This window comes from Phoenix dactylifera, chromosome 2 (genome assembly GCF_009389715.1).
Source record: "Phoenix dactylifera cultivar Barhee BC4 chromosome 2, palm_55x_up_171113_PBpolish2nd_filt_p, whole genome shotgun sequence".
NCBI classification, from domain to species: Eukaryota; Viridiplantae; Streptophyta; class Magnoliopsida; order Arecales; family Arecaceae; genus Phoenix; species Phoenix dactylifera.
The window spans coordinates 17,410,179-17,423,752 of NC_052393.1; the positions used below are offsets into that span (position 1 = coordinate 17,410,179).

The following is a 13,574-nucleotide window of genomic DNA, read 5'->3' on the forward strand; positions in this document are numbered from 1 at the left end:
CGCTTTAGAAAGCGTCGGCGGAAAAATTACCGATGCTTATAAGCGTCGGTATAGGCTTTAAAAAGAGCCAGAAAAAAAATAATTTTTAGTGTTGCTATTGACATCTCATTTATTTATAGAGAAGATAATAGTACTATTGATTGGATAGAATCTTATATGGCTAACCAACATTATGAGTTTTATTATATTACCTTTTTTTGTTTATTTTTTAAATATTTATTTTTTATTCATATGTATGTATCTATCACTATGTAGTCTAATTCAATGCATCCGCTAAATTTAAAAAAAATGGCAAAAAAATCTGGCACAGGAGCTAATTAACTATGGATAACCATTATTTTATTAATTTTGAGACGGAAGCCCTTCCATTTCTTATTACAACGATACCCATAGCCAAAATAAACACGCAGAAAAGAAAGATTGAGTGGCGCGGTACGCGAACTACGACGAGGAGGGGCTTCAACCGGGCTGTTGCAGATCTAGGAGTCAACTAAGGGTGTCCACCACCTCCACTCCCGTATCCAGACCCATAGCCGGAACCATAGCCAGACCCAGAACCTGACCCAGAGCCCCGGCCGCCGCCGCCGCCTCCGCCGCTTCCGTAGACCCCTCCATGGGCACCACCCCCCTGGCCGTACCCTGAGCCACTGCCGGATCCATAACCCGATCCACTTCCGCTTCCATTCCCTCCGCCGGAGCCGCCGCCACCTCCACCACCTCCACCGCTTGCATAGCCTCCACCGTGGGCTCCACCGGCGCCATATCCAGAGCCAGACCCGTACCCGCTTCCGGACCCATAGCCAGATCCGCTACCTCCACCTTCACCGCCTCCGCCACCGCCGCCTCCACCTCTTCCGTACCCACCGCCATGAGCCCCGGATCCACCTCCTTCACCATAACCGGAGCCGGAACCATAGCCTGAACCGGAGCCGTTTCCAGAGCCCCCACCTCCCCCACCGCCCTCTCCGCCACCACCACCTCCACCTGAAGATGTCAAGGCTCGGCCTGCCTCGGAGAGGCCGATGCTCAGCAAAACTATGAAGGAAAGAGCAACAAGCTTAGTCTTAGCCATGGTTGTTAGGATGAGATCGGGAAGTGAGGAATGAGGTGTGGGCTGGAGGGGAGGACGGCATGGGTATTTATAGAGTTGCATGCATGAAGGACTCCAAGGCTTGCTACCTTCCTCATGCGAAACCAGTAGAGTGTGGTAATTGACCAGCGCTACCCTTCGCTAGCTTATGGCTTGGTAGGTGATTAGATCGCGTATTTTCTCCGAGTTTTTTCTAAACCAAGGTGCTGGTATTCCCCGGTTTTCTACTCGGCAGGCCGACGTGCCCGCATTGTTGACAATATTAACCAAAGTTTTGTTACCGGCGACTCCGCTGCCGAACTACATGCATTGTGGTGGGACGTCCGTCAGTAAAATCCGCTGACTTGGGTCTTGGCGTTAGGTGGCAGCCAAAGTAAATCCAAAACAGGGTTGCGACGGGTCAATTTGCGGCGTTTAGTGGCCATCAGTCAAGAAAACGATAATTATTATATCTTTTAGTTGGCGATCGTAAACAACAAGGTCCCGATATTACCAATCAACGGACAAAGTATTCGATAAATCATTGTTATATATGTAGAGGTTTGCTTAAAAAAGAATTAGAAATACAAGATTCGGAGGAACTCTAGTTTCTGCAATGAGCTGGAATGGGCAAATAATTACCATTGCAAATGAGATGGATACAATATGATTTCAAGAGAGAAAGTAAATTTGTGATTTTTGGTTTCCTAAAATACTCCTATTTTCAGATTTTTCTACCGTTCCTCAATTAATAAGGCCATGTTTGGGGAAGCTGTTGGCAGTAGAGCTGTTGGAAGTAGAGCTGTCTGAAGTAGAGCTGTTATAAAAAGCTGTTTGCTGTTTGGTAATTACATTTCTAAAGTGCTGTGGCACTTTAATATATGTTTGGTAAACAAACTGGAAAAGTGCTTTGGTAGGACAAAATTAATTACCATAAAGGACATTGCATAGTATTATACATAAAACATAATATGTATTAATACATAATATACGATATAGTATAATATTACTGTAATATAAAATAATATTATTATAATATAGTAATATAACATTGCATAGCATAGCATAATAGTAATACAATTATTAGAGTAAATTAATTTTTCATAGTATAGCATAATATTAAATTATTTAATATATCATGTTAATATATTATGATATAATGTAATATATATTATATTTATAGTATAATACAATAATAAAGATATAAAATATTATAATTATTAGTATTAATTAATTTTTCATAATATAACATAATATTAAATTATTTAAAATAACATATTAATGTATTATGATATAATGTAATATAATATAATATGTATAGTATAATACAATAATAAAGTTATAAAATAATGTAATTCTTTTTTCTTTTCTTCTCTCTTTTTTTTCTTTTCTTTTCTTCTAATTTTTTTCTTTTCCTTTTCTTTTCCTTTTTTCTTCTCTTCTTCTCCTTCCTTCCTCTCCCCGGCCCCTTCTCTTTTCTTCTCCTCCCGCGCGAGATGCCGGCTTAAGACATGTTTGTTCGAGCTAGATGATCCGTCCCTCAGCCTAATGCCATATTTTTCTGTGTCTCCTAAAAGCTGATCGAGCTCTTTCTTCGATATTAGCTATAGAACGGTGAGATGAATCACTGAAAAACTTTGAACTGGTTGGAGGTCGTCCACGTTAGTTGCAAAGTGTTAGTCGAAAACATGCAGGACGCCCCTCACAAGTATTTTTGAGGCTTAGTTTCCACATTGATTCTAAAAAAATAGAAATTTTAGTGATTTTTTTTCATCAACTATGAGTATGGCCTCTGCAACTATGGATCATAATAAGCAAACAAGCAGCATCCACCCGGGTCAATGAAAAATCAGCCAGCCAAACAGTCTTCCACGGTTTTGATAGGTATGGTAATTAGCAAGCATAAGCATTGCCTTGCGTCTTGCTGCAATGCCTTTTCTCCATATGGTAGAGATGTTTGCAAAAGAAGTTTGTAATATCATTACAAAATTTGAAGACTACAACTAATTTAGTAACTTTTACCCTAGTCTTCCTATACGAGTCGTAAATGAACTGTCAACGTTTGCCATTTTCTGCTCGGTCCCTTATGCAGTTTTTATTCTTATTTGTCAAAGAATAGTCCCTTGCCTACAACTAGGCATGTATTTTACACGCAATTACGATGGGGCTTTTTTTTTTTTGCATAGTTATCCCTGTTTGTACACATGTAGACATGTATCTGGTATTATAAGAAAATAGGTCATGGAAACCAATACAATGGAATAAAATTTTAAGTCCGAGCGAGACATAAAAAGGAAGATAATCAAAGAAAAAACCTTAAAAAGGTGGCAATTTATATTAAGGTGGCAATTTATGATCGAACTGCCAGCCAACCTGCCTTAAGCAGGTTAGGAGATTCTAGTCATAAATGAGTCAACCTTATTCGACTTTTTATTAAAGGACTCAAATTCCAATTTAGATCTTTGACTTATTTAACTCAGTCTGATATGTTCAGCAATGAAAAAAATTCAAGAGTGTAATTCCACGATCTGCAAAAGTTATCATTTATAGGAAGTCTGGCCAAAGAATGCATATGTTTTCCATCAATGTGAGCGATTGAATGGGAAAAAAAGATGCTTACAGGGCCGGCCCAATCCTTAGGTGACTGAAGCGGTCGCCTATGGCCCCGGCCCAAAGAAGGCCCACTGCAGAAAAAGCCTCAAAGAAAAAATAGAAAAAAAAGATCCTCCTGTGAGTTCGCCTAAGGCCAACCTACTATAGAAAAGGCCTTAAAAACAAAACGGCCTTAGACCCCCAAAAACATTAGGCCGCTCGTGGATGCTTATTATGGAAATCTTCTAAGATAGATAATGTATGCCACGAAGCCCATGTGCACGGATTTAAAGGAGTCTTTAAATTACGAATCGTTGAGAAATGCACATCTTGGGGAAGAATGCTTTGGCGGCATCTTCACACAAGACATTGGAAATACTGCAAAAACCTTCTACCAAGAATTTGAACAGAGACACCGAGTGAACCTTTCAATTATAACATCCACCTAGCAGCATATAAATTCCTCGTATGAAAGAATTGCGAAGTAACTACTGTAAGGGGAGAAGGAGAAGCCGTAGACATTCTTGTCGATCCATCTAAACATTTGAGTTGTAACATTGTCAAAATATTTATAGTGACTGACTAATAGTGGGCGAAAAATGTGGAACAATTTGTATCTTTGGCATTAGCAAACCACAAAAGTTTTGATGATGGATACATTGCAGTAGATAGAGTTAGAATTTTTAATACTACAGTTTCAATGGCAGAGTTGCATGTTGCATAGGAAGGACTGAATTATGCTCTATACATATTAGGAGCTTCACAAATTTGTTCTGAGGATGATTCTATGATGGTTGCTCGATGACTTTCTAATCCATCTTTCATTGATAGTGGTTTGTGATGAAAAAAATATTGGCCACCTCGACCTCGGGCCAGACCGACCTCCTTAACCTCAAACATAATTTGTGGAGAATGACTTCGACGCAGGCCAAAGAGCCGAGGTGCCCCCGGCCAAAGAGCCAAATAGCTAAAGAGCCAGCAGCCGAGAAGCCAATCAGCCGAGAATAACAATCAGCACATGTCGACAAAAATTGACAGTTTTAACAACCGACAACTCTGGCAAGCCCCAGTCTTGGCAGCACCACAGCTTGTGCCCGACCAGCATTGCACACTGCCCTCGCGGATTGGCTCCCACGGAGCGACCGTACTACTAGTCGTCACCTAGCCATCCGTGCACGCCACATCAGCCCAAATCACAACAAAACGAGCTCACTTATATAATAGGACAGCCAGGGTACCTCAAGGATAGAGGTTATATACTAACCAAGGACAATCACACTCTACTAAAAACTCTTTTTTCCATATTGTTGCTTCTCTATCTGACTTAGGCTTGGGCTGGTCTCCCGTTGGAAACTCTCTTGCAAGCAGACTTTTTGCAAGCCACCTTTGGAGGAGATCCAATTCTTTACACCTCCGCCAGTCTGCTCAACTCGCCTTCACCTAACCTTTGGGTTGTTCGAGTTGCACCATGACCTTAGTCTTGAATTATAGAATTGTTGAAGCATGATGCACTTATAGCTTGCTTCGGACATTTCAAATGTTTATAAAGAGGCAAATAGTACTGCGAATTGGATAATATCTTGCATGGCTCGCCAACATTATGAATTTTGCTATGTGCCCTTATTGTTTATTTTTTAAATATTTTATTTTTGGATTCCCATCTATCCATCTTTTATTGATAGTAGTTTGTATCTACTATTATAGGATTGATAGAGCATGATGCGCTTATTGCTTGCTGTTGGAAACCCTGGTGGTCACATGCATATATTTTTTAAAAATTTAACAACGGAAGCTTGAATTAAACTATTTAATTTCTATGCATGCTAGAGATCATATCTCTACAACAAAAATAGATCTAGAACTTTAAACATTTATCCTAAACAAGTAGGCATGATTCTATGTCAAACATATAATCATGCAGAATTTCAGCAACCTAGTTGATTTCTAATTTTAATTTTTAATGAGATCAGATCTCATACCTTTTTGCTTTGAGAACTTTAATAATACCTTGATCACCTTATATAGCTGCACACGTGTCCAGCGTCTACGGATAGTCCACGCGAAGCTCTAAGAAGATCCACAACTGTAGGAGTGCTAGCTCGTGCAGAGGTGCTGCAGTGGCTGAACTTTTCTCCCTCGAAGCACTCAACTTTTGATTCTTTTTCGAGAGGATGAAGGATGGAGATGAAGGAGAAGAAGGAGGAGAGAAAGTGGCTGGCTCTTAGAATTTTTCCAGAATTTAGAACCCTTTCTAAAGGCCATCTCAACAAACCCTAAGTGTGGGGGTCCTTTTATAGCCAAAAGACCCCCCAAGCCTCACACCTCTTTTGGCCAACGAATTTGGCTGATAAAATTCCAAAAAATTCTGGTGAATTGGCAGCTAAGAGATAAACAAATTCTCTTTTAATCTTGTACCAAGAATCCCTAAAAAATTAGAGGGTTATTGCACCCCAAACTTCAGCTACACACCACCCTACTTGATGCGTCATGCAGTCCCTACAAATTAGGGATTTGATTCCTATCTTTTTAGGAAGATTTGAGGCGCCATATTTTTTTGAAAAATAGCCCCACGCCTCCTCTTTCCTCACGCCAAAAATTGTCCAAAAAAAAGGATAGGCACCACTGCTTTTAGGGATAAGGATGAGGTGTCTTTCTTCTCCAAGAAAGAAAGCTAGGATCCTAAATTTTAGGAATTCTTCTCTATAATAAATTCTAATTATTTGGACTCTTAATCCTCATCAAATAAGGACTCTTAATTGACTTGAGTCAATCCCAATCTAATTGGGTCAAGTCTGATCAATTAGGTTATGCCCAATCGGCTCGGGTCGAACCCGATCGAATTAGGTCAAACCCTAATTTAGTCCAAATTGAATCTAATTCAATTTGGCTTAATTAAAGTTCAATAATTCAATCAAATTAAATTTATTAGTAATCCAATTACTAATTAACCCTCCAATAATTCAATAATTATTTTAATGCATTTTTTGCTTAAGATAATGTCAATCGAATTGACCAAATTACCCCTGAATGATTCTTAATCATCAATCAGCCATTTGATCAACCTAGAAACTTCTATGCGTGTGACCCCATAGGTTCGAACCTAAGCCGGTAGCACAAGAACAACTTCTTGTACTAATCGAAATGACAATCTCGCAATGGTACCCGATGTCCAGATAGGCCGAATAATTGCAAAGCAACATTCAAGAACTCTTGAACTATGGTTACCGTATAATTTATCCCTATGACTCCTAAATGCCAGGATGACTTCAGAATTCTGTCAACTCTGTAATAAGTGCATCCATGATGTGATTCAACTTTAGAAATTCTGTGACTCCTCATAAGAATTATCCTGGCCAAAGCTTTTCTAAATTGAATACATGGCATTATCTCCTATTTCCAGGAGGGGTCAATTCCATCTTGACTCACAACTGACTACGTAAGTACTTGACTGTACCCAGCGACCTTCCATCACTGAATTAGAAATTCAGGTAGTCCGGTACCAAACTACAGTGAGTTGCTTGCTAGTCACAGGTTGCGGTCTCAAGTCAGAGGGTCAAACTTATGCCCATATCCATTCGGAACATCTCTTGACAGTAGAGCGTTCCGAAATTGGTCACGTTCAGTGAAATGTACCCCTACACTTCACCTGTGTGACATATCAGTGTCTCCATACTTCTTGGTTAAGAGGACAACCAACGTATATGTCACAAAATGACCTAATCTCGATAATACTGTCGTCCTAGTAACAACATATCATTTGGTCGCGAACAAGTTTAAGGACTCAAAAATAAATCCTCCTTTATCATAAAATAAGTCCTAAGGACTTCATCATATAAAAGTTTATTTGAAGATGTACAATGAAATGATGAATAATGCCAAATAACACTATTAATTTGTCAATTCATTTACAAAATTCAATCATCAACATGCTGACGATTGACATTTAGGATACAATTTCCAACAACTCCCACTTAGCCTAAAGTCAATCGGCACAGTATCTAATACCCATCTTCGACTTGTGTTCGTGGAACTCTTTGATGGGATTTTGGTAAATGGGTCAGCTAGATTTTCTTTTGTATCAATCTTCTAAAGATCAATGTCACCTCGTTCGATGATCTCTCGAACCAGATGGTAGCGACGTAGAATATGCTTGGTCCGCTGATGTGCTTTGGGTTCTCTTGCTTGAGCTATGGCTCTAGTGTTGTCACAAAATACAGTCACTGGACCATCAATGGAGGGTGTCACTCCAAGCTCAGTGATGAACTTCCGCAACTATACAGTTTTCTTGGTGGCATCAGATGCTGCAATGTATTCTGCTTCACATATAGAATCTGCCACTGTATGCTGCTTGGAACTCTTCCAGCAGATGGCCCCACCCTTAAGAGTAAAGATATATTCTGACACGCTCTTGCTATCATCTTGATCTGACTGAAAACTTGAATCGGTATATCCCTCAAGTTTTAAGTCAGAATCACCGTAGACAAGCCACTGATCTTTAGTATTTCTCAAATACTTAAGGATGGTTTTTACAATCTTTCAGTGGTTGCTACCTGGATCAGACTGGTATCTGCTCACTACTCTTACTGAGTATGTCACATCTGGTCTAGTATATGTCATGGCATATATTATAGATCCCACTGCCGAAGCATATGGAATTCTATCTATACTCTCTCTTTCTTGAGGGGTTGTCGGACAATCCCTCTTAGAGAGGTTAATTCCATGAACCTCTTCAGTATAGTATCAATGTATGTGGATTGGGATAATCTAAACAATCTTCTAAATCTATCTCTATAAATCTTTATCCCTAGGATGTAAGATGCTTCTCCCAAATCCTTCATGGCAAATTGAGATGATAGCCAAATCTTTATTCCTTGTAATGTAGGAATGTCATTTCCGATTAGAAGAATGTCATCCACATACAAAATAAGAAATATAACAACTGAACCATTTTCCCATTTATAAATGCAAGGTTCCTCTTCATTCTTAATGAAGCCATACAATTTGATCACCTTATCAAATCATATGTTCCAACTCCGTGAAACTTGCTTTAATCCATAAATGGATTTTTGAAACTTGCACACCTTAGACTTATCTGTAGATATAAAACTTTCAGATCGCATCATATACACCTCCTCTTCTAAATCTTCATTTAGAAAAGCGGTCTTTACATCCATTTGCCAGATTTCATAATCTAAATATGCTGCTATCGCAAGGATAATCCGAATAGATTTGAGCATTGCGACGGAAGAAAACATCTCATCATAGTCAATACCATAATGCTGATGATATCCTTTGGCAACCAGACGGACTTTATAGGTCTCCACCTTTCCGTCTGCGCTTCGTTTTCTTTTGTAAATCCACTTACACCTTATGGGTTTAATCCCTTCGGATGGGTCAACTAATGTCCATACATCATTGACCTTCATGGATTTCATTTCGGATTGCATGGCTCCAAGCCATGCATCAGAGTCATACCTCTGCATTGCATCCATGTAGGTGATCGGATCCTCATCGTTTTCATCAAGTTCGACAGGATCCCCATTCCGGACCAAGAAACCATAGTATCTATCCGGCTGACGTGGTACTCTACTTGATTGCCTTAATGGTGCATCTAAGATGGGTTCTGGATCTGATCTAATCAAATCCGACTCAATTGGTTCAGTAGATGTTGTCAGATCTTCTACATGTTAAACTTCCCTAAGTTCAATATTAGAGCTATTTGTTCCTTCACTAAGAAATTCTTTCTCTAAGAAAACAGCTCTATTGCTTACGAACAACTTTTGTTCTTCAGCAAGGTAGAAATAATATCCTTTAGTTTCTTTAGGGTAACCGAAAAAGAAATATTTGTCAGACTTGGGTTCAAGTTTGTCTGTCTTCAAACGTTTGACGTACGCTGGACACTCCCAAACCCTAAGGTGAGAGAGTACCGGTTCCGTCCCGTCCACATCTCATGTGGTGTTTTATTCATAGATTTACTTGAAACCTTATTAAGTATATAACAGGCTGACTCAAGTGCATATCCCCAAAAGGATATGGGCAGATCAGCAAACCCCACCATGGATCGAACCATATCTAATAGAGTTCGATTTCTCCTTTCTGACACGTCGTTATACTGCGGTGTACCAGGAGGAGTCCATTGGGAAAGAATCCCATTCTCTTCCAGATATGTCACCCCTTCGATCTGATCGAAGAGTTTTAATACTCTTTCCAATTTGTTTTTCTACTTCATTACGATACAATTTGAACATTTCAAATGCTTCAAATTTATGTCTCATTAAATAGACATAACAATACCTCAAAAGGTCGTGAAAGTAATAAAATATGCATATCCACCTCTAGCATTTGTGCTAATTGGCCCACATACATCAGAATGTACTAGGATCAATAAGTCATTGGCTCGTTCATCTTTTTTAGTAAAAGGTGACTTGGTCATCTTACCAAAAAAGCATGATTCATAGGTTGTTAATGATTCACAATCATTAACATTGAGGATTCCCTCTTTATTTAACATGTTCATCCTGTTCTTGTTAATATGACCTAGCCTATAATGTCAAAGGTAAACATCCGTGACATTATCTATTCTAGGATGCTTATTGGACTTGTACATTATATGAACAGGCTGTGACAAAATGTAAATGCCATTACTCAGAATTTCATTCATTACAGCAACACCATTCCAAATGATATTGCAATAATCCTTTTTTATTGATATTTCATAACCATTTTTGGCCAAAAGGCCTATAGAAATGACATTCAATAAAAAACTTGGACAATAGTGACAATCACTAAGGATATTTACATGAGAGCTAAATACAAGTTTAAAAATTCCTAAAGCTAGAACTGGAACAGGTCTTACATCTCCAACATTCAGAAATCTTTCTCCTTCTTCAAACCTCTCACTGACCTGAAGTCCCTGCAACGAATTACAAATATTAAAAAGACTACCGGTATCCAATATCCAAGTCAAATTATTACAAATAGAAAAATTACAAGACGTTATCATATAAATACCTTGATTGGCAACTGATTTTCCACTTTTCTTAGGTTTTTTTGGATCAAGAGATGCAATGTACAGAGGATAATTCCTCTTCTAATGCCCTTGCTTCTTACAGTAGAAGCACTCTGCCTTACTCTGATCAGCCTTCTTGTTCTTAGTCTGACTCTGCAGCATGATGCACCTTTTTTCTTTTGATTTTTGTTTTTCTTCTTCCTTTTCTTAAAGAGACCACGACCCTTGGACGAACCTCCCACTAAATTCACCGATCCTTTTAGGAGTTGGTGATTCTCCTCAAAAGTTTGTAGTAAACCCAACAATTGGTGATAATTTACTACCGGTTTCATCATACGAAAATTGGTGAGAAATGGGTGGCACGAACCAGAAAGAGAGTTCAGTATAGCATCTTTTCCCAATTGATCATGAAAGAAAAAATCGAGAGTGCTCAGGCGCTCGATCAACTCAATCATGTACAATACATGATCAGTCACCGATGCCCCATCCTTCATCCGTTCGCTGAAAATAACACAACTAGTCTTGTGCCTTTCAACGTCATCGGGAGTGCCAAAAGATTCATTCAACACTTGAACAATTTCTTCGGGCTGAGCATTCTTGAACCGGCAACTGAACTCGTCGTTCATTGCAGCAAGCATACTGCATCGAACAGTGATACGGTCATTGAGCCACTTCTGATAAGTTTCTCTGATCATACCCCGTGCATTACCAGCAGGCTGCTCAGGTGCTGGATCCGTTATCACATAAAGGATTTGTTCATGCTCTAGCACAATCTTAAGTTTCCTAAGCCAGTTATTGAAATTAGGTCTAGTCAACTTGTTATTATCCAACAATGAACGAAGTGACAAACTAGTAGCAATTTCTGCAAAAAAAGAAAATTGGCTATCAGTATATGAATTGACAATACCCTAAATATTTGGACTTTAGTTTAAAGGTCCTCCCACTATTTTATACAAATTTGTAACCTCTACCTCAAATTCGAAGAATTACACTTAAATCTTTAATGTGCACTAGAACCCAATTGATCGCATATGGGCCCGAGTGTAGCTCGGCCAACTCATATGCACCTATTGGTAGGTTCTGAACCAATTGTTTTACCAAATAATTTTTAGTGATAACTTTGCCTCAGTCTCTTTGGCAGGCGTGTGGCACCTCTACCGAAGATTCTAGTTAGGTCCAACCATTAAATAATAGGATTCCGTATAATCAACTAATAGATGACCAAGCCTGAGTGTGGCTTAACCCACTTGACCACCTATTGAAGGTACACTCGACTCATCATATATCAAATGACAATTCCAATGCCCGATAAACACTAGGCGTGTGGCGCCTCCAATGATTATCGAAACATTGGACTCATTATCATCTAATTTAATGAAAGGCTATAACCTAGTTATCCCCATAACTATTTTATTTTAAGGACCTAATAATTTTAAAGGATTAAATTAGGATAGATAAGAGGATCCGGTTAACCTAAATTCTCCCACTGACTTCACCAAGTCAGATTATAAAGAATTAGATTCAAACCGGTTAAGGAAGCACCTAAATCAGTCAAACTAATTTTTCTTACAGGCATGGGTTAACTCGAATCATTAAATGATCCAATCAAAAATGATTGACCAAATCGGCCAGGTAGGTGAGATCGGTGGAACGGATATGCCATTAACTCGATAAAAACGCATCAATGCGAGTAGCTTCCAATTAAAAACCACTGGTCGAGTCTGCCAAACTTACCTTAGACACCGATTGGTTAATCAATTTTGATTTTAACCACCCTAATGACTCGGGCTCAACCACAGAGCCTAAATCAAATTCTATCTTGGTCTAATCGAAGATATGGAATTGATCAATCTACAACTATTGTATTTGACCTAGAGTTTTCTTGACCTAATCTAGTTACTACTTAATTAGATTTGATCAATTAACTCTAATTGAATCATGTTTGATTCTAACCCTAGGTCTAACCCAATCTTAATAACTTGATTTGAGCTAACCCAAATGCTCCATGAATTATGCAATGTCATTGAATTGAGTTCACAATTCTAGATCTAGATTTTCATCATCACTTAATTCTTAATTAAGTATAAGTTTATGAAAATTCAGATCATTACATTATTCTTAATTACATACTAACTACAAAGTTTCAGTTCTTAAAACTTATATTTCAGATCTGAGATTTGTAATTAATCATGTTAAAATTCAGATTTAATTTATGTTTAAATCTTAGATGATTTATATCCATATATCACATATACAAACTCATATGAATTAACTTAAACAACATACATCATATGCATTTATTTTCAGATTTGATTTGACATACAAAATCAGAAAATAAATGAATTATAATTTTTATTTAGATCTAATCTAAACAAGTTTATGATTTCAGATTTATTCATGTTCTTTATATCACATATACATCAACATGAATTTACCTAGATCTCATGCATCACATGCATTCTATTTTTCAGATCTAATTAATCATGTAAAAATAGCAATTAAATCAATCATAAATCTCTTTTAAATCTGATCTAAATATATCCATTATTTTAGATTTAATTACAAAGATTAAAACTACTTTTAATCTTCTTTTTGTGATTCATCTTCAAGGATTGAATCACAATGGCACCCCTACACGCCATAAGAGATCCCATTGAATGGCAAAAGAGGGTTATGAACCCTTCTTTCTCCTATGATCGGACGGCCTGGTGATAGGATTAGAAAACTTGTTTTAGGCATAAATGTTTAAACTACTTTGAACCTGGCTCTGATACCACTGTTGGAAACCCTGGTGGTCGCATGCATATATTTTTTAAAAATTTTACAATGGAAGCATGAATTAAACTATTTAATTTCTATGCATGCTAGAGATCATATCTCTACAACAAAAATACAGAACTTTAA

General features: G+C 38.1%; 1 protein-coding gene across 1 annotated transcript; it reads right to left on the bottom strand.

The window, feature by feature from the left end:
* Window positions 1–314: 314 nt before the first annotated feature.
* LOC120104421 (glycine-rich cell wall structural protein 2-like) lies at window positions 315–1,094 on the bottom strand. Its single transcript, XM_039115558.1, has one exon. It carries the CDS (start codon window positions 1,070–1,072, stop codon window positions 491–493), a length of 582 nt encoding a protein of 193 aa, XP_038971486.1. The 5' UTR covers window positions 1,073–1,094; the 3' UTR covers window positions 315–490.
* Window positions 1,095–13,574: the final 12,480 nt, after the last annotated feature.